This window comes from Notothenia coriiceps, unplaced genomic scaffold, assembly GCF_000735185.1.
Source record: "Notothenia coriiceps isolate Sejong01 unplaced genomic scaffold, NC01 NC01_scaffold00035262, whole genome shotgun sequence".
In the NCBI taxonomy this organism is placed as follows: domain Eukaryota; kingdom Metazoa; phylum Chordata; class Actinopteri; order Perciformes; family Nototheniidae; genus Notothenia; species Notothenia coriiceps.
In genome coordinates this window covers 61,955-83,072 of record NW_011367963.1, presented here as the reverse complement: position 1 = coordinate 83,072, position 21,118 = coordinate 61,955, and the positions used below count along the sequence as shown (strand labels likewise).

General features: G+C 40.3%; 2 protein-coding genes across 4 annotated transcripts in view; one reads left to right on the top strand and one right to left on the bottom strand.

The window, feature by feature from the left end:
* Positions 1 to 1,141: 1,141 nt before the first annotated feature.
* sec24d (SEC24 homolog D, COPII coat complex component) lies at positions 1,142 to 16,809 on the top strand. The gene is made up of 23 exons (XM_010791164.1): positions 1,142 to 1,226; positions 2,247 to 2,447; positions 3,319 to 3,421; positions 3,624 to 3,757; positions 3,862 to 4,200; positions 4,539 to 4,849; positions 5,103 to 5,214; positions 5,558 to 5,685; positions 6,986 to 7,124; positions 7,233 to 7,348; positions 8,529 to 8,653; positions 9,950 to 10,141; positions 10,880 to 10,973; positions 11,933 to 12,049; positions 12,181 to 12,351; positions 12,893 to 12,989; positions 13,078 to 13,223; positions 13,312 to 13,450; positions 13,841 to 13,959; positions 14,074 to 14,253; positions 14,396 to 14,587; positions 15,392 to 15,481; positions 15,845 to 16,809. Exons 2-23 carry the CDS (start codon positions 2,297 to 2,299, stop codon positions 15,983 to 15,985), a joined length of 3,336 nt encoding a protein of 1,111 aa, XP_010789466.1. The 5' UTR covers positions 1,142 to 1,226; positions 2,247 to 2,296; the 3' UTR covers positions 15,986 to 16,809.
* Positions 16,810 to 18,499: 1,690 nt separating this feature from the next.
* The window catches only part of kcnip4a (potassium voltage-gated channel interacting protein 4a), a 43,896-nt gene continuing 41,277 nt past the window's right edge, over positions 18,500 to 21,118 (bottom strand). For all 3 annotated transcript variants that reach the window (XM_010791163.1, XM_010791162.1, XM_010791161.1), the window contains exons 7-8: positions 20,417 to 20,479; positions 18,500 to 20,329 (exon numbers count right to left, since the gene is read on the bottom strand). In XM_010791163.1, the coding sequence (XP_010789465.1) occupies positions 20,282 to 20,329; positions 20,417 to 20,479 (111 nt within the window). In that variant the 3' untranslated portion in view covers positions 18,500 to 20,281. The remainder of the gene's footprint in view (positions 20,330 to 20,416; positions 20,480 to 21,118) is intronic.

Here is a 21,118-nt window from a genome sequence, read left to right as displayed (position 1 = left end):
AATCCCCATCCTCTGAGTCCTGCAGGAGTCCAGCCCGCTGAGGAGACGTCACTGCGTGAGGACCCGCCTGCTCAAACCGCGTGCAACTGGTTTGTTATGGCGAGGAACCATTCTACGTAACATCCCTGAGCTATGACATCCAAATAAACACTAAATAACTACTACATGATACTTTTAAAAACTATTGTAAGCCTCTTAAAAGGGTACATCCGGTAGTCTTAAAGATAGCAACTTCAGGATGTTATGTATTTATGCGATTCCATCTTATTTAAAAAAAATGTTCCTGCAGTGTCAATAACATAATGATGTACAATTTCTCTTATTAAAACGTGATATAGGCACTATTTTAGAGTTTAGAGAAAATCGAAATATTGTTCGTTGAACTATGAAGCCAACAACATACAAACTGGCAGGGGGCAATGGAATTTTTGTTTTACACATTTTATTTGACCTGTTTTATTCTTTGATCGTAAAATGTTTTTTTAAGAATCACTTACTTTATTTAATTTGTAAAATGTTATGACCACACTTTAAGACTCACTGCACATTTGATTTTTGTGTGTATAGGGTTAATTTCTCTTTCTCAAATCCCCCAACATAGCATCTAAATCCCTGTTCAATATATACCAAGTTTTGTGGACCTATAACTTTAACCATCCTTGGCAAATCAACACTTTTGTCAAACAGATATCATTTTCTTCAACGGTCATTATCCATGTATTTAAAAAGCACTCTATGGTGTATATTAATTATAACAGAGTGAAAAATCTGTAATTATAATCATGAAACCTACAGGTCCACATCCCTTTGCTGACGTGTATGGGTTCCCTCGCTTCCACGCATGCGTACTGCGTCAGACACAAGCTAGCTAAAAACACATCAACCAAAGCAGGAAAATCCATTGTTTACATTTCATAATAAAAGCAGAATGAAACGTTTTCAAACTAATATTTATGCGTACAGAACGTCTAAATTGTTTTATTAAACTTAAAAAGTTAACTAACTAAACTAAAAAGGGTCATTTTTAGAAACGAGTAATTTGTTTGTGTCATTTATATCGTGTACTAACTGTTATACGTTATTAAAGATTTTACTTTGAAATGCGCAACCGGAAACTTGTTTTTGACAGAAGTAGCGAAGCAACGTAGCGACCGGCGCTTTGGTGAGTTTGACGTGGCACTCTGCTTTAACAGAGAACCGTGGAGAGGACTCTGCCCTGTATTCAGGTAAATACTCCAACTACTATATTAACACCTATAAGCCAATACACATGACTTAATATATGTCGTTTGATTATGTATTTGTATGTGTTTGAAATCAATGTGCTTCTTCTGGTGCCAAAGGAACAACTTTGTTGTAATTTCCGCGTAGCTAGCAAGATGTTTCCTATCAACATGTAATCAACACTGTACGAGGTGCTGTGCTCGCATCTTACTCCTTTATATCAGGTGTTTACATGTTTGTCACAGCCAACATTCCACACAGAGGATATCATGTGTACAACTGGGAGGTAATTTAATAAAGCAGGGATGCTCAAATCTTTAGCTATCATACATAACGGTCTTTGACGTGGCAATTATCGGAAGTGGCAGAAAGGATTAACTATTTAACTGAACAATTTACCAAACCCAACTGTTGCTATGTTATGCTTTTTACTTCGGGTAAAACGTCTTAAATTTATATGTTATCATGTAATAAATGGCTTTGATAGAGTTGTCAGTACGCAGCTGTTATTTGTGTTGACCCAGCTGTGCCAAAGTTCACCTTGTATTAGGGAAAAGTTTACAGAACCTCTGCTTTGAAAGACTTTTGTCGTGAAAAGGCTTTTTTAATTTAAGGCCTATAATGGTACTATTTACATGTAAGGAATTAGGCAGATGACAATGGATCGTCGTTCTGACAGGCAAACAGAAAGTCATGCAGTTACTTGAAGATAATTCAAGTAAGGATAGGCTTTTCTTTATCTCTCAATAAGCAATGCCAAAGGTCCATGTTACACGAGTGTTGATGATTACATGAGGTCAAATATCAGTTGTCGTTGGTGTGTCTTTTCAAACATGCCAGAGCTGTGAAAAAGAGAAATAGATGCTTGTGTTACCACAGAAAGTGTCTATTGCAATGTCAGTGGTTCGGAAACAAACTTAATTAAGTCTACTGTTGTCCAAATTAATTAGAAGCACTCAATTACAATATAACCATTAGTTGTGGCCCCTTATAATTCAACCTGACTCTTTTTGACTCAACAGGTTGCCATCTCATTGATCCTGGCATGAGAAGACAGTAACATCCCATCAAGATGAGTCAACAGGGTTATGTTGCTGCACCCCCGTACTCCCAGGCCCAGCCCGGGATGGGGGGCTACCAGGGTGGGTTCGGAGCTGGTCCTGCACAACCCGTCTATGGGCACTATGGGGGTCCGCCTCAGACATTCAACGGTCCACCAACAGGTAGAGCAAAATCACTGTGTGTTTCATGTTTCCTCAAAAGACAAGTCTAATCTTGTTGCTAGCATGATCAGCTTGTTCATTCACAACAAATAGCAACTAGTGCTGTTTCTCCGTAATATACATTTTCAATTATCAAGATGTCAGAGATGTGCTGTTATTTATTGGGATGATATGACTATTTGAAATGATAGGTCTGAAGTGCTTGCTTTGCTGAATATGGCTCATGACATGTCTTAGTCAGCAGCTGACTTCAGGTTTTGTACATTATCTTGAAAGCTCCAAACAGCAAAACAAACACAGTGATATTATACTTTGACTGCTGTGGGCATAAAATAAATAATATGTGTCACAGTTGGATTTATTCTAACAACATGCTGGGTTAAGGTTCCTTGACATTTCTTGAATATATATCCTATTCAGCTGTATGAAGTTATGAACCCTGTTTTTATTGAATTGTTTGTCATGATTTATTCGTCATTGAATGAAAGGGTTTAATGGCCTTTAAATAATATATGTGTTACACCACTGTTAAGGCATGCCTGTTAAGTACCAGCGGCCCAAACAAAGATAGAACACAATTATTGCCTTTTGTTTAAATGTCAGTGCACACTGAGGCAAGCTCTGTGTGACTGAAGTGCAAACAAATCCCTAGATCAGGAACATGCTTTCTTTACAAAAAAGTATCTACTGAATTTCTTCAATTTGGTCATTACTAGCTTTAAACTAACTTTCTCTACCTGAATACTAAACTCTGACCCTCTAACAACCCTGAGCTCGCTCACATATTAATTTTGGTTTTGGTCTGAAATGGATTTACCTCTGATGCAGGCCATATAAATACACTGTACTCACTGTCTGTTTCTCACTGCAGGTATGATGAAGGCACCAGTCTCCTCTGCAGCTGGGATGCCTCCACCTGCAGCGCCCAGTCAGTACAATCCAAATGTCCAGCAGAACGGCGCACATCCACAAAGGTGAGAATCTTCACTAAACAGCAACTGCATGGCTCTCTGAATTGTGCAAACATGTCAGTTGAAGTACAGTACATGAAGCAAGATTTTTTACAAATGATGGATAATAAGAGGTTGAGTTAAAATGTAAAACAGGTTTTAAGCACATCAACAGACTGCACTGTACATGCTGTATATTCATAATAAATGCCCCTGTATTCCTCAGATACCCTCCACCAGCTGCTCCTGCTTCTTATGGACAGCCTTTACAGTCGCAGTACAACAACATGGTCCCCGCGGCCCCCCCTCCAGCTCAGCAGCTCACCAATCAGATGAGTACCATGAACCTGGGCAGCTATGGTAAGTTTAATATGAACTGTTTTACAGATCATACTGCTAAACATCAAGCAAACAACAGCACAGTACTCACCTGATGGGTTTTCTTTTTCCCCATCTTTTTGTAGCCTCGGGTCCTATGCAGAGCCCCCCCCCTCCAACAAACTCTGTTCCCCAGCAGCCTTTCCAACCAGCACCCCCTCCAGCAATGGGCCAGCCGATGATGCCACCAGGACCACAGTCCCCCCACATGTCCCCCCACATGTCTGCTCCACAGTCTCCCCAAGCAAACATGCCAATGGCAGGCCCCCCAATGGCAGGCCCCCCAATGGCCGCACCACCAATGGGAGGCCCCCCCATGTCAGGCATGGGTCGACCCTTTCCCGGCCCCCTTCCTCCAGGCCCCGGAGGTTTCCAGCAGCCTGGTCCTGGACCTGCTGGTCCAACTGGATACCCCCAGCAAGCAGGTACTGTGACACTGTGAAGCAGAAAAGGTTCAGACCATCAAATACATTTTCCAAATGGATTTCACAGCTTGTAATCCCTGAGTCTTTAGTCAAGCCTTACCTAGTCTGTTGAGTGGCTCAAAAACTGACAACTTGTCTCACTTTGACAGTGTTTGCAGTTTTTATTCCATACCTGAGGTTATGATGCAAAAATGATAGACATGATACAAGACAAATGACTCCCAGTTTTTGTAATCTTCCCTGCAACAGGGAGAAATCTCCTGCTTGACATACATAACATAACAACAGCTAATAGATAATAATTAGGTTTAGAAATCTGAATCTGTTTTCATGTGCAGGTCAGTTTGGGGGACACATGGCAGGGCCTCAGCCTGGTATGATGGGGCCTCAGCCTGGTATGATGGGGCCTCAGCCTGGTATGATGGGGTCTCAGCCTGGTATGATGGGGTCTCAGCCTGGTATGATGGGGCCTCAGCCTGGCATGATGGGGCCTCAGCCTGGCATGATGGGGCCTCAGCCTGGTATGATGGGGCCTCAGCCTGGCATGATGGGGCCTCAGCCTGGCATGCCAGGTGCCTTCCCTGGATCAGCAGGCGGACTGGCAGGACCACCACAGAAGAAACTGGACCCTGACTCTATCCCCAGCACCGTGAGTACAACACTAATCCTGGGACTGCATACTTTCACATAACGACATACACACATCACTGAACATTTTCTGACTTGAACCATTAGCTTAATCATTCCTCAAAAGGTTGACATAATCTCTTTTGGTAACATTTATTCACATTTGGGCATATTAATAAACTTGATGCCGATTGCATTATTTTGATTGCCATGTACTTAAGCTGTGACTGTATAGAAATCAGATTATACTGAAAAGCATAGCGTGTCTTCTTTAGACTCAAGTCATCGAGGATGACCAAGTAAAACGAGGGGGACAGGTGTACAACACGAACATCAGAGGACAGGTTCCCCCGCTGGTCACCACTGAGTTCCCCATACAGGACCAAGGTATCTCACAGTTCAACTTCTCCCCACTTACTTCATATTTGTGTGATTTGTTTGTGTATATTTTTGCACATCTGTAGCGCGCTGTGGGTGTGCATCCATGTATTAAAACTGTCTTAATATATATTATTTAAAAAAAGTATTCTAAAATGTCTAAACATCATGTGTACATGTCAGTCATTTTACATTGGTCGTATGTACTTTATAGGCTTTTGCTCAAAATGTAGACTCTTTTGTTAAAGGCAAGTTAAACATGATTAAGTAGCAATCAACACTAAGTAAGTTGTAACAGAAATATGCTGTGTCAAAGTGTCAAAGTCATTGACCTTCTTTCTGCTAATCTCAGGCAACGCCAGCCCCCGGTTCATCCGCTGCACCACCTACTCCCTGCCCTGCACCGCAGACCTGGCCAAACAGTGCCAAGTTCCGCTGGCCGCCATCATCAAACCTTTCGCAAGTGTGCCCAAGAATGAGGCAAGTCAGGTTTAACTTATTCTAAGTCTAAAAAGTTCTAATAATCAACAATACATTGTAACCGGCCATGTATACTGAAAGGTTCAATAGATCCTTGTGGAATTGTTATGAATAAGCACATTTAAGTCCAACTCTTGCAGGAAATGATAAATGCCAATTTTAAGTCATGTTCAGCAAATAGTTAAGGCCTTAATGTATGGTTTGTTTACTCTTTAGTTTTTTACATTTGAAAAAGGATTCAAACTGAGGGAAATGTTCTTGTTCTTTAACAGATGTCTCTGTGCACTACAAAAGTTAAGTTGTCCTGTGAATGACCTCCTTTTGGATCGTATGTGGTCCAAAAATCCCTCTGTAGAAACTCCCCCCCACACTCGCCATGTCTTATTAGCCTTTTTAGGAAATGTTAGCTTTCTCTCATCTGGCCAGAGGCTAATTAGCTCATGTCAGAACTACAGGGAGGGTTTTTGCAACAGGAATCAATCTGAAGTATTTTGCACTCTCAGATTGAAATCCACCTATTCTAACATGGAGCATAATTTATACCAACATTGTCAAACGTAATCAATGTTCTGAGTTTCGATTTCTAACTTTAAAAGGATGCTGTTGTGTTTGGATGCTGTTTTCATTGTTTTGCCATGCAACAGGTTTCTTTTCTGCACGGTAAAAGCACAGAAAATGTAAACACTTACTCTCCAGTCTAAAAATACACATACAAAACTTGCTCCTTTGTCTGCATGTGTTTTTATTATAGTTGGGGGCATTTTTATTCTGCAGGGACCCTTAAGTAAATATTGTTAACAGTCATGAGCAGGGCTGTGTACAGTACTCCATAACAGTGCTGTAGCATTAAACAGCTTCATGCTAGGAATTCACTTTGAACCAACGTTCTCTATATGGTAGCGCAACATGTCTTTTTTGGGTGCCATGGAATCACTCATGCTTCAGACATTGCACAGATGACATGGGGGTAATAGTAAATATTTTATTGCGCATGGGAAACCTTTCAAAAAAGACATAAACCATGATCCTTATGTATTGCTTTTAAGGAAGAGTTTTTAAAACACAATGTCCTTATGTGATGTAGGAACAGCTGTTGAAAACTTAACTATAATGTGTGTGTGTGTGTGTGTGTGTGTGTGTGTGTGTGTGTGTGTGTGTGTGTGTGTGTGTGTGTGTGTGTGTGTGTGTGTGTGTGTGTGTGTGTGTGTGTGTGTGTGTGTGTGTGTGTGTGTGTGAGTGTGTGTGTGTGTGTGTGTGTGTGTGTGTGTGTGTGTGTGTGTGTGTGTGTGTGTGTGTGTAGACTCCTCTGTATGTTGTGAACCATGGTGAGACCGGCCCGATCCGCTGCAATCGATGCAAAGCCTACATGTGTCCCTACATGCAGTTTATTGACGGAGGGCGTCGCTTCCAGTGTGGCTTCTGCAACTGTGTCAATGAAGGTAGAGTACCATGTTAAGAAGACATAAGATTTCATATAATGAGCGAGAAACCAAATCGTATATAGCGCACAGTTCTGTTGTTAATGACATGTCTATGTCTTACTGCAGTGCCAGCCTTCTACTTCCAACATTTGGACCACATGGGCAGGAGGGTAGACTTCTACGAGAGGCCAGAGCTGTCCCTGGGCTCCTACGAGTTTGCAGCCACCCTGGACTACTGCAAGGTAAAGGACTACTACTGCTCTATTCACATCATGCAGAGGGGATATAGTTGATAGAAACACAACTTTGAATGAGATCAAAACCATTCTGTTGTCAGCTGATCTGTCATAACTGGTTACCGTAATTATGATCGCTAGTAAAATGTAAGCACATGTTCCACGTGATGTTTTTAAGGAGCACATGCAGTAACGTCCCAGCGACACACAACATGCTGACAGTGTGGACGAGCACGAGTCAAAAAGACATTGACCATTAAGCAATTTGTAACATCTGCAAGATCAAAATAAGTCAAGAATGAACAACCCCTAAAATGTTGTGTATGGTCATTTACAGCTCCTAGAAATATATATTTTTTAGAAATGTTGGGTCAAACTTTAGAAAAATAAAAGAACAGGCAAAACATGTGCAATCAGTGAATCTTAAAATTGGAGATTGTTACTTGTGTAAAACAGACTTTAGGCATAGAGGATTTAACACTTACAGTTTGATTAAAGATGTCCGGTTTTTATAGAAGTCTGTCCAATACAAGTCAGGACTGCATTACTGATTTTTCTGAAGGACCCTTCATTATTCATAATGAGCTGCTAAAGATAGTTATTGTTGTTTTGCAAACAATAGAAAGACAGCAAAGTCAATCAAGCGCACATCCCTTGAAGGCTGTGGTGGAGAAAAACAGAGTTGAGTACGCTGGCAGAGCTGAGTCACTCCCCTGGCCCACTTTACCTCTGTTTATTCAGACTTATAAACAGGGCGGCTCTTAAACAAAAAGCCTGCAAGGTGATTGTCTTGTCATGGATTGTAACTGTGGAAACATAACAATGTCTTCATGACAATCCCCCTCACACACACACATACACTCATTGCCCTGCATTCAGGACCATCCACCGGTCATGGTCTCCTCACAGTTACTGCAAGGTATAAACAAGCACCAACGGAAACCAAATGCCTGGGACTTACAGCCAATAAAGGGGGAAAGCATGAGGGTAGGCCCCAGGTTCTGATATGGTACGATTTAAGACTTTAAATTAGAAAATATGGAACTAAAACAAGAAATAATTTTCAGGAGCTTAACTTTTCACATTTCCTATTTGGAAAGCAGGTATGTTAAGCTGCATGTTTGTCAAGTTTGCATGGATTTTATAATAGCTACTAATTCTTTACTCCTGTTGCTTTCTCCTGCAGAACAACAAGGTGCAAAATCCTCCTGCCTACCTCTTCATGATCGATGTGTCCTATAACAACGTTAAGAGTGGACTAGTCAAACTGATATGTGATGAGCTGAAGACTCTGCTGGACAATCTGCCATGGTACACACACACACACACACACACACACACACACACACACACACACACACACACACACACACACTTATTATCTGCTGCATTAGTTGCTATGCATCGTGTTGAGCTGAGTGCAACAGACTACAATTCACTTCCAACATATGCCTTGACAAAAAGAAAATTCCCTCAAGTCATAAACACCAAGCAAACTATTTGTTCTCGTCTGCTGAATATTCTTGCATGAAGTTCAGCAGATGGTGAGTATCGGTTGAACGGGTGCCAAGGCTGCCAACAATGGAAAATATTACAGTGCAGCCTTTACTCTATGTGTAGAGGCAACTGAGAGAAAAACTTTCTAGTGTTCCATCTTTAAGGTCAGATTTGAACAGTTTTCTGTCCTTTGTTTATGACTTTAGAACATAACATGATCCTGTCAGCCAGGATAATCTTCCTTAGTTCTGTAAAAAAAAAACACAGGTGGGGAAAAAAACTTTTGGCAGACAATTTCTCTTAGACAGAACTTAGGAAGATTATCTTGGCAAAAAAAAAAATTCCCACCTGTTTGTGAGTCAAACACAGGAGAGAAAACTATAGAGAACAGATTTGAAAATGGATTACTCGAATATTTTTCATTCTTACATCTTTTAAAGCAAAACAAGAAGCTTTGTTCTTCAGAAAACTTCACCTGGTGACTCCTAAAATAACTAGAAAACCTTCTTTCCTCACTCCTTCATTTGTGCCAGCAGCCATTTATCCACATTATTCTGCTGCCATGACATCATCCTGAAACACTTTAGTATAAGTGTACTGCAGAATAAACCTTTTCAACTGTTTAAAGCTGTACTTTTTTTTTTACAGACACTAAATTAATGCATTTGGACAGACTGCATTTTTATAAAGTTCAGTGGTTCTGAAGAATTTCCAAATACAGATGTAATTCTCTCAAGATAACGCTAGATCCTTGCTTGAGTAAAGACAGGTTTCTCATAAATCATCTCAGGTATGTTTCAGTAACATTTGAGAAAGAAGGAAATACGCAAATCCAATCTGAATCAGTTATTTCTAACTACACCTTTGACTAATATTCATATAGAAAATGTAGGTTCAGTGGCATATTACCCTAAAAGGGTTTCATCTTTAATCATATTACACGTTCCTTAGTGTTAAAGTACGAGGGTGATGAACATATTTGGTCAAAGTTGGTGTTCTGTTGAATATGAGGAGGTTTATCTCTTACATACGAATATACAAAGTCCCGAGAGCATTTATTCAGTGAGACTTACCTGAAAGCTGACTGAAGTTCTTCTTCTCCCCCTCCAGTGAGGACGGCTCGGAGAGCTCCACCATTAAGGTGGGCTTCGTCACCTACAACAAGGTGCTCCACTTCTACAACGTGAAGAGTGCTCTGGTCCAGCCGCAGATGATGGTGGTGTCGGACACAGCGGAGATGTTCGTCCCCCTGCTCGACGGATTCCTCGTCAACTATCAGGACTCCAGAGCCGTTATCTACAAGTAAGAAACATGTTATTTATTTAAAGGGGACCTATCATGCAAAATGCACTTTTCTACATCTTTTATACATGAATGTGTCCCCGGTGTGTCAGGGAACTCACCAAGTATCAGAAAACACAACCCTCTCTCTTTTCCTCCATACCCAAACCTCTAAAAACGGGGCTGCAACGGAGCTGATTATTATTTGAATTTTCCTGACGTCAGAAAAGGGGTGCTCCGCCTATATGGGCACCTCTCCACCTATCAGGGGAATGGGGGGTTGGGCCACGAACGTGTCCGTTTCACACGAGACCTCTCGAAAGCGCTGGAGACGCTGTAGTACATATGCCAGGTCTGTAGGTGGCGCTGTAGTCACAGAATCAGCCCTTGCAAAAACAGGGCTGGAATAGAGCAAATAGAACGAAATGAGGCATGGCTAAAATGCAGGATCTGTTTGGTATTTTGAAAAAAAAACTTCACAGACATGTTTGATATAGGTATGGCCCTACAATATATGTTTCAAATATAGCATGATAGGTCCACTTTAAGGAAGAACGTTTTTATCTGGGAGAGAAACAGGCAGTTGTATGAAGTTTAATTCAGCAAAGAAAAGTTGTTTTTATTATGGAGATTAACTAATCTTTTTGAAAGAGAAACAATGCATGAGAAAAACAAAATACTGATTCATTGTTAAGCTTTTAACTTACATTTCAACCAAACTTGTGAAGGTGTTTAACATAATCCTCTCCTCTCCTCTAGCCTCCTGGATCAGATCCCTGATATGTTTGCAGACTCCAACGAGAGTGAGACAGTCTTTGTTCCCGTCATCCAGGCCGGCGTGGAGGCATTTAAGGTCAGCACAGTGTGACAGCTGTCAACATGAAGTGCAGACTCTGTAGCTTTGATTGAAGAATATTGTTCTAATTACTTGTTAAAAATGTAGTCAGTGGCCTAATCCAAGTGTCACATTATTGAAGTTACTTATTATGTTTAGTGGAGCAGACATTTGAATTGCATTCCCTACGGCCATCTTTTCATGCTGAAGGAACAATCTTGATGAACTAGAAAACGTTCTGCTTTACAGACAAAATAACTGAACATTTCCAATCAGTGAAAGCATTACTAATCACTAACATTTGTGTTGTAATACCGGATGTTTGCATGACAGTTTTATCATTCCTTATTTCATAATTGTAATCCTGCTAATTATCAGTATATGTAACAGTTCCCGGATTTAGCTTTTTTTTTCTGTATCTGTAACACGATACTGTTTTCTGATTCTGTTACTGCCCCAAGCCTGCTGATCTTCAGGAAGTGACAGTCCAAAGGTCTTAAGCACAGTTGGGAGCTTCCTATCTGATTTGATTGGCAACAGTGTTTTTCCATGTAACACATTGATCCCTTCATTTTTGTTCATTGTTAATCACTATACTAATGGGTTCAAATAACATGTAGTGGAGCCAAAACACACATCTCAGTGATCCAAACTGAATAAGCATGGCAGATTGTTTGAATGTTTCTGATATGTTTTTGTTTACTTTAAAGCTAACACACTTTCCCAGTAATATGAGGTCAGTGTTTGGCGCACAGAGAAGGAAAAGTTCACACACAGCTTTTAATTGGAAGCAGTTGTGGCAACAGCAAAGACACTGTGGCCTATTTATTTATCTGGGTGCTGCTTTAACTTTTCGTTAAAGTGTATTATTATCAAGGGGGAATCTAATCCTCTGCAGGAGTGTGACCACATGATAAAGATATGAGCTGCACGCCTTCATGTGATCTTCTTTTAAAGACATTTCTTCTCTCCTGCAGGCAGCAGAGTGCAGCGGGAAGCTCTTCATCTTCCACTCCTCCATGCCCACCGCCGAGGCTCCGGGCAAACTGAAGAACAGGGACGACAAGAAGCTGGTGAACACCGACAAAGAGAAAGTAATGAGCTTTTTGTAATCATATCTAAAGTTTATTTTGAACTCCACATACAGATTGCTGGAGTCAGTTCGATGTTATCTTTGAGCTTGAGATTGGAAAGGGAAAGTGCTGACTTACTGTTTACTCCATAGACGTTGTTCCAGCCTCAGAAAGGAGTGTATGAGCAGCTGTCGAAGGAGTGTGTGGCGCAGGGCTGCTGTGTGGACCTCTTTCTCTTCCCCAGTCAGTACGTGGACGTGGCCACCATGGCTGACGTGCCCTCACACACCGGAGGCTCTATCTACAAGTACAACAACTTCCAGGTACAACATTCAGCATTGAAAACACACACACAGATAAAACATGCAAGACACACAGAAGGATATGGACTACTGTCATTCTCTAAGAATCATTTAAACTTTCCTTTAACGCTGGAACTTTATGAACTTACTGTAGGTTTAAAAACAAACATAGAAAATCTACAGACTCAAGCAATTTGACGCCTGCTTCAATTCACATAATAACTTCAGAGTCTATTATAGAGCTGTCCCATAGGAATGCTGCATCAAGCGTGGGAAATTACTCCAAACTGTACACACACAGCACATACAAAGGCAGTACAGTGGTGTAAAGTAACTACACACATATATACCTTACTTTAATATTTTTCATTTCATGCTGCTATATACTTCTACACCATGTAAATCAACTAATACCTTTTCCATGTATTATGATGGGTTAAGCATTCAGTCAATCATCTAAATGACATTTCTGTGACCCAGGTTTTGTGAATATACTGCCATCTGCTGGTTAAAGTGTATCCACATGTAATATGTTATGCTTATGATCTGCTTATGTTGTCAGGTGGAGACGGATGGGGAGCATTTCCTGACAGACCTGAGGAAAGACGTGCAGAAGAGCATCGGCTTTGACGCCATCATGCGTGTTCGCACCAGCACTGGTGAGCAGCGTATACCACTTTGCATTTGTACCAGAGTACTCAGTAACTCTCAGTAATCTACATCTACTGTACGTGTGCGTTTCCTCAGGGTTCAGAGCCACAGAGTTCTTCGGAGCGATCCATATGAACAACACCACAGACATCGAGATGGCGGCGGTGGATTGTGACAAGGCTCTGACCGTAGAGTTCAAACACGACGACACACTCAGCGAGGAGACCGGAGCACAAATGCAGGTGTGTGTCTTTTTCTAGAATGATCACACGTTTGAAGTTACATCTCAAAAGGTTTAGTTATATCTAATGTTTGGACTGTGTTTCCCAGTGTGCATTGCTGTACACCACCATCAACGGACAACGACGTCTCCGCATCCACAACCTCAGTCTGAACTGCAGCTTGCAACTGTCAGAGCTGTACAAGAGCTGCGAGACGGACTCTCTCATCAACTTCTTTGCCAAATCAGGTTTCTGGACACCTTTAAGAACTTTACTTTAAAGGTTACACTTTCACAGATAGTTTAGCCTTATGCAGAAAAACCTATCCCTCATGATATACAAGCAGATTCATTCTTTATCACACAGTGCTGATGTAATGCAGTATCATCCTCTCTGACCTTTGTTGAGTTTACCCCATGCATCACTTGATAATCTACTAAAACTCCTGGATTTGAAGAGGGATGAGTTTTGGAAATAAGGAGCACATGTTTCACATAAAGCACAGCTGACACTGAGCCGCTTTAAGTACGGCCGTATTATTCCTGACCTTCAGCTGCCTCCTCTCCTCCGTTACACTCCCCTAGTTATCCTCGTTGCTATCTGGTCCTTTCACTAACCTCTTTTTCTCCCGCACTCAGCCTGCCGTGCCATACTGAACCAGCCGCTGAAGAACGTGCGGGAGATCCTGGTGAACCAGACGGCCCACATGCTGTCCTGCTACAGGAAGAACTGCGCCACCCCCTCAGCTGCCAGCCAGGTCAGAGCCGCAGCGCCCCTGGGAGGAAATGTGTTCAATTTAGGATCCAAAGAGGTACTTATGTGGTACAATACATGTTGTGTCAGAAATTAATCAGAGTTTCTCCACATGCAGCTGATCCTGCCTGACGCCATGAAGGTGTTCCCGGTCTACATGAACAGCCTGATGAAGAGCGCTCCTCTGGTTGGCAGCACGGAGCTCTCCACCGACGACCGCGCCCACCAGAGGCTCTCCATCATGGCCATGGGGGTGGAGGACACACAGCTGCTGCTCTACCCACGCCTCACCCCACTGGTGAGGGACACAAACACACGTTAGATTAAGCTTACACTTCATCCTAAAAAAAACAGCAATTCAACCATGAGGATATAAACTCAAGAGATCTATCAATAGCCATCAATACATTTAATGTCATCTAATAAACCTGTGTTTTCAGCACAACCTGGACCTGGGCAGCGAGGCTCTTCCCGCTCCGGTGCGATGCTCCGAGGAGCGCCTCTCGGAATCCGGCATGTTCCTGCTGGAGAACGGACAATCCATGTTCCTGTGGCTGGGCCAGGGCAGCCCTCCAGACATCGTGCAGAGCCTCTTCAACGTGCCCTCCCTGGCACACCTGCAGGGAAACATGGTCAGAGCTCATTTAACATCAACATATAGGAAGAAACTAATGAAATGGCTTCAGTGTTTCCCACAGATCTGAAATATACTTGTGGTGGTAGCCGAGAACGGGGGGTGGGGGAGCACGCTCATGAACTATTCGCCGGAGCGGACCCATCACGCGATAGCAGAGTGAACAGGTACAGGCAGGGTAGTTAATCGATCGCAGATGGCGTCGTGCTCGCGGACGGATACAAAAAATGAAAACCTAAATGGGTCGCGAAATATACTTTGGCGGACGTTGATATACCTGGGCGGCCCGCCCAAGTAAAGCCTATGTGTGGGAAACCCTGGGCATGTTTTAGATGTTAGGGGAGACATTTTTTTAAATGTTGTGGTGTCTGGAGAATGTGATGATGCCTCCACATTACAAGTTTGCATTTAAATGATTCAATAATCTACAAAGATTGAAATCATAACATTTCAACATTTGAAACAATATGATTTATATTAAGCACCCAAGTAGTTGATCAACTATACACATTTTTCTAAAAATAGCCAACAATATTTGTATTGATAACGTATACCTTACACAAAGTTTAAAGAAGGACATTCATTTTGAAGTTAGTAAGAAAGGAAGAAAAAATGTTTCAAAGGTGGAAGACGTTTTTTGTTTTAAAAAAAAAAAGCAACATTTTTTTATTAATCTGTTTGCTTCTCATCCTCATATGAAAACACCTCTATCCATTTTCCTGGACACCCTCAATTATTATACATGTGTTGACTTATTCAACTTTATAAAAGTCACTTAAGTAACCTTATTGTCCTTCCTCAGAGTGCTCTGCCAGAGCTGGACAACCCGCTGTCCGCAAAGGTCCGCTCCATCATCAGCGGCCTGATGGAGAAGAGGCCGAACTCCATGAAGGTAATATACTCAATATGCTCCTGAACACCTGATAAATCATGCATACCTCTTCTTTGAGTATATTTTGTAAGCTAAGAAAATGTAAGCAAATGAAAGCCAGCTGTTATTGATCCGTGTCTCCCTCCAGTGGAAATAGTGCCCTTTAATTATATATAATGTGTTTTCATGTTGTAATAAAAGTTCTCAAGAATGCTAATCCTATTATTTTAGAAATAGACAGACTAAACAAGATTAAAACAATCAAGAGGTCATGTTTTTTTAAATTTAAAACATGTGTGAGTGGCTGAGTACCTTTTTTAAAGCATGAGGATCAAAGTGCACATGAACCACAGCTATTCAAATGCTAAATGTTTCCCCTCTCAGCTGCAGATCGTGCGGCAGAAGGACAAACCCGAGATGTTGTTCCGTCAGTTCCTGGTGGAGGATAAGAGTCTGCACGGAGGAGCCTCCTACATGGACTTCCTGTGCTACGTCCACCGAGAGATCAGACTGCTGCTCACTTAACACCCCCGTCTGCCGGACACACACACACCTCACAGGGTCAGTTCATAAAGGACGGTTTTACAAAGACAGAGGAAGACACCCGAGCCAGCTAGAGCCAAAGCTGCCTTTCCAACGTAGTGTCCTTAAAGTATGACCTTCAAATAACCACTCGTCACTTGAGGATCTACGATACACAGCACAGCCAGTGACACTTGTTGTGATGGAGTGTGGAGATCAGAGCTTTGGCGTTAAGCAATACAGCATTTATCTCCACTGTTTCACATTTCACTTTGTAGATTTACAGGGTCAGGACGAGGGGTTATTTTGAGGCAATACTGCTCACTTTGAAACTCGCCAGTCTCTGTTTTACGTGACTTTCTCCCATATAAAGACTGAATATGTAACCGTTTTTAAATCTTGTTCTCTTTTTTAAATATAAATACATGCTCAAAGAAATTTTACAATATTTAAAACGTCTTATAGAGGCTTCTACATGTTTTCACACTTACATAGTGTCCTAGTGTCAATGTGCTAAGTAAACATACACGAAAAATGTTCTAATTTAAACACAAACGCTGCTGATGAATGATTCCTGTCATTACACACGCCTTCCCTTTGAAACATTTTTGACCATTTAAAACAAAGACCTGATCCTCTCAATGTGCAGCGATGCAGAAAAAACATTTTGTTTCGTGTTCTGAGGTTAGAATGAACACAGCTGTCGCTCTGCAGAGAGAACATCGTTGGTCCTGAGGAAAAACAAAAAAAGCTTATTTTTGAGTCAGAACTTGAACAAAAAAAAAGGATGCTTAACGGAAAGGATTGCCAAAGGTTTAGGGACCAAAGAATACAACTGTCACAACTATATAACGAAAGGTAAAGCTCTGCTCTCTTGTTGGAGGGATTTACTTTGAGGATACTTTTCAGATACCTCCGAAAATTCGAACATTACATGAAAACGGTGCCATATAATAAATCTGACTTGTGTCAAAATTGTCAGGACAATAAAGTTAAGTTACTTTCCGACATGGCTACAACGAATGATGATTTACATTAATTCATCTGCTGATTATTTTTAAAATAAATTATTATAAAATGTCAGAAAATACTGAAAAATGTCCAATCCAGTTCCTCAAAACAAGGTATTTAAAGACATTACCTTGGACTTTGTCAGTCGGTTTAATATATATAAAACAACTATCAGTTCATCTCCATATTCAGAGGCAGAAAACTGCATTTTTCTATATTTTTGAATGAAAACAACAAACGATTAGAGGTTTATAGTAATAGTTTGTGTTTATTTCTCTGTCAAATGTCTAATCGCTGCAGCTCTAATGTCAGATCAGCATCTTTTTTCTCAGCCCTTATGTTTAAAAAAAAAAAGCCTAAATTCAGTAAAATATTTGTACACCTGTCTGTTGTAATGATTTGTAACATTTCTGGTACAGCATTAGCATCTTTCTGTTTTGCATTGATTGTTTTTATAGAGGTAATCGCCTCTGTGTAATTCATGTGCATTTGATAAATATTCCTGCCATTTTGTTTATGTGTGGCCTACAAAGTCTTTTTGTACATGAAATACTTTCAAAATGTAACCATCTGCCTTAAGTTGCTATAATAATATTTGTTAAAACATGTTGAATATATAAATATATATGTGTCCTCGAGGTCTATGGCTGATTTCAATCTCTTTGGTTTGTATGCAAACTTATCTCAGGTAATTGAGTACCTTAATATTTGGAGTTGGACGAAGTGATTTTAATAACTGGAAAGATGGACGGTTGTTGTTTTGAGTTGATTTTTGGAACTTCATGGGCTTTGGGTGCCATGTGTATTTTATTCCAGACCCACAACCAATTTTGTCCGAATAAATTCTTGACATATCAGCTCCGCTTTCTTTTGTGCCTTCTACAGTCCGGGAAATTAACAGAATTTATATTTGACCACAAACCTTCTGAAGTATACGTAGTTTCCAAAGAAAATATGTTCAATATTAAAATTTTAAAGTTAGTTAAAAATAGCTACATACATTTTTCACTTCGAGAGAGAAATTTCCCACACAGAATTCAAGATCCAGTGTGTGTGTTGAGCTCTTTCTACCATGAGGGGGCGCCAGATCACTATTCATGCATTTTGATCAACACTCTGATCTGTTTATGATGGACAATAAAATTATTTTGACCATTATGGTGAACAGAATCTGGTTTCTCATGTAATATGAGATGTTAAAATATATATCTTGTAACTCTTGCAAACGTGGAACTTCAATTGTTTTAAAATCTAAAAGTAAAATCCGTTGTTAGGTACATTCTGCCAACACGGAATAATTGTTTTAAATATATTTATATAAAAATTACCCAAAATGTGAATCACATAATTTAATATCTAAAAATAATGTGTACAGTTGACAGTACTTTAAATCCTCCTCCTAATATGTTTACCATATATTCCAATCTTATAATGGCACACAAATTGGTTTACGCAACATGTTCTATTCTTCGAAGTGTATTAAGGAACTTAACAGAAATGTGAAGGTTTGAGGTTTATAGTTTATTTTTTCACTTTCGTCAGAGATAACTGACTATGGATATTATTTACAGAAGAAATGTAGAAACTCTTTATTATTTTCAGAAAGAAAATATCTACATATTGTAGATATTTGTTGTGTAATGTTCAAACAAACATTTGTTTCCTCTCCATTTTATCACTTACTTTTCATAACCAGATCTCTGATTTGTCAACCAAACAGAAACATTTTTACAAACAGTAAGGCACACAAACACAAATCAAGGAACAGCATGGCATTTTGTTGATGGAAATGTACACGTGATGTCCAATAACATGAGTAAAAAGAACACAAGTCCAACATGCCTCGCTGAGCAAATGTAATGTTTGTCACATACTGTTTGAACACTTTGAATAAAAAAAAAACAACTTCCGGCTGATTTTACAGACACTTCCTGTATCCAAATCATTGTGAAAAATGAAGAAACACTCAATAATTTACTTAAATGATGTCCTCTCTTCATTCAGTAGTTTCTAACAAGCAACAGGAAGTCAGTAAGAGACTTTTACCCAGCATGCTTTGTGTTTGCTCACATGCTTTAATCAGAGGAAGCAGAAAGTGATCACCTGCACTTTGACGAGGAGGAAACACACACAAACATGAGTATAATACACAGAACCCCTCTTCTTTTTAAAAACAGTGAATTATGAATAAGTCCTGAAATCCATCCCCAGAGCAAACGTTCATTTAATAATATACAACCAAACAATCTTTTGTACAATAATACCTTAATATAAATAACCTGCTTTAAACAGTGGATAAAATAAAAACAAGTTGATGTAGACTGTTGCTTTAGAGGGAATATCCGTACACTGGGTTAAATGAAACACACTGAAAGCAGCATTTATGTAATGACGGAAGATGTCGTTGTCTAAAGTTAAACTGGCGGTAAATATAGTACCTGTGTGCTTCTGTCGACCAACCATCAGTCGCAAGGTTTGTGACATCAATACAATCCTTGTGTTGTCTCATTCTAGTTGGCAAGTAAACATGAACCGTTGAAAAGTTTCTCATAGAGTTCTTATCTAATGCTTTATCTATAATATTTACAATTTAAAATAGTACAATGGATGTTGTTTTCTTATTTAAATGTAAAAAGACGATTATTCACTAAGTCGGGTGAGAACACTCTGGAAAGGAGAGCCAGTCAAGAGATCATTTGTTCAGGTGTTTGTATTGATGCTATAAAAGTAGAGCTGCAACAGTTAGTTGATTGACAACAAAATTATTATCAACTATTTTGATATTTTACTAATTGTTAAGGTCATTTTTCGTGCGTTTTTCAGTCTTCAAGGACATGGACTTTAAGCTAATATTTTTTTTATATTTTAAAGACCAAATCATCGTTAGTTGCAGCCTTAGTAAAAAGTCACAGTGATTTCACTTGGCAGTAAATGAAACAAGTCAAGGCTGCAGCAGAAAGAAGCCTCCTCTTCATCACAGATCTCTCCCCGGGTGATTATAATGTCAGAGACACTCCAGAGACTATTGGAGGCAAACCAACCTTGAAGTAAAGTACTTTCTACTTTCCTTTCAATTCGTGTTTATGTAACAAAGTTTATGAAAAATAAAATGTGCAAAAGGCAGCCCGTTCCAGAGTGTCCGCACCATATCGCCTCCTCCTCACAGCAATATGAATGAACAATATCATATCTTTCATCAGAGGTCTGCATAGCACACTGTACACAGTTAGAGTCCGAGTCAAGGTGACGTTCTCCTCCAAAGCCTCCACCGCCCCCGCCAGCCAAGAGTTAAAGAACGTTTTCAAAGAGGTGCATCGATCGCATGATGTTCTCATCCTGCACACAGAGAGGAAACACAGTGAGGAGAAAAGCAAAGAGAGACACCAGGAGAGAGACAGAAAGGAGTCAGGACGTCCAGCTTACGTTTTGGCAGCAGTCGATGAACTCGTCGATGGTTACCACCCCGTCTTTGTTCTTATCCATCTTCTGTTAAAGAGGAGGAGAGAGGAGAGGTGAGAGGAGGTCTCTTTACTGTGATCGATTCAATTAAGGTCCCACAAGGTTCAATCCTGGGACCATTGCTATTTTCGCTCTATATAAATGATTTACCATCTGTATGTCCTGACACAAACATCCAAATGTATGCAGATGACACTGTAATATATGTACATGGAAGCAATATGACACAAGTGGCTAATGAACTGACAAACACCATGTTCATGTAACAACTTGGTTGGAACAATGCTGTTTGCAACTAAATATTTGTAAAACAGTATGCATCTTCTTCACCAAAACAAAGTCCTCTTGTGTTGCGCCAGATGTTTTTGTGTCAGGGGAGAGGCTACAGGTGGTGTCACAATACAAATACCTTGGAGTCATGATTGATTCAACACTCAATTTCAAGGCTCAGGTTAAAAAAATATGTAATAGGGTCAAATTCAGTCTGTCGAATTTTAGGTTTACCAGAGATTACATGTCAATTGAGGCATCTCTGATGTACACACACTCTATGGTTCTCTCACACATCACCTACTGTTTAACTACCTGGNGTGTTGGATAGTCGGACGAGTGGTCCGTCTAGACGTTACACTACATACCCTGAAAATTTCCCGGGACGAAGTACGA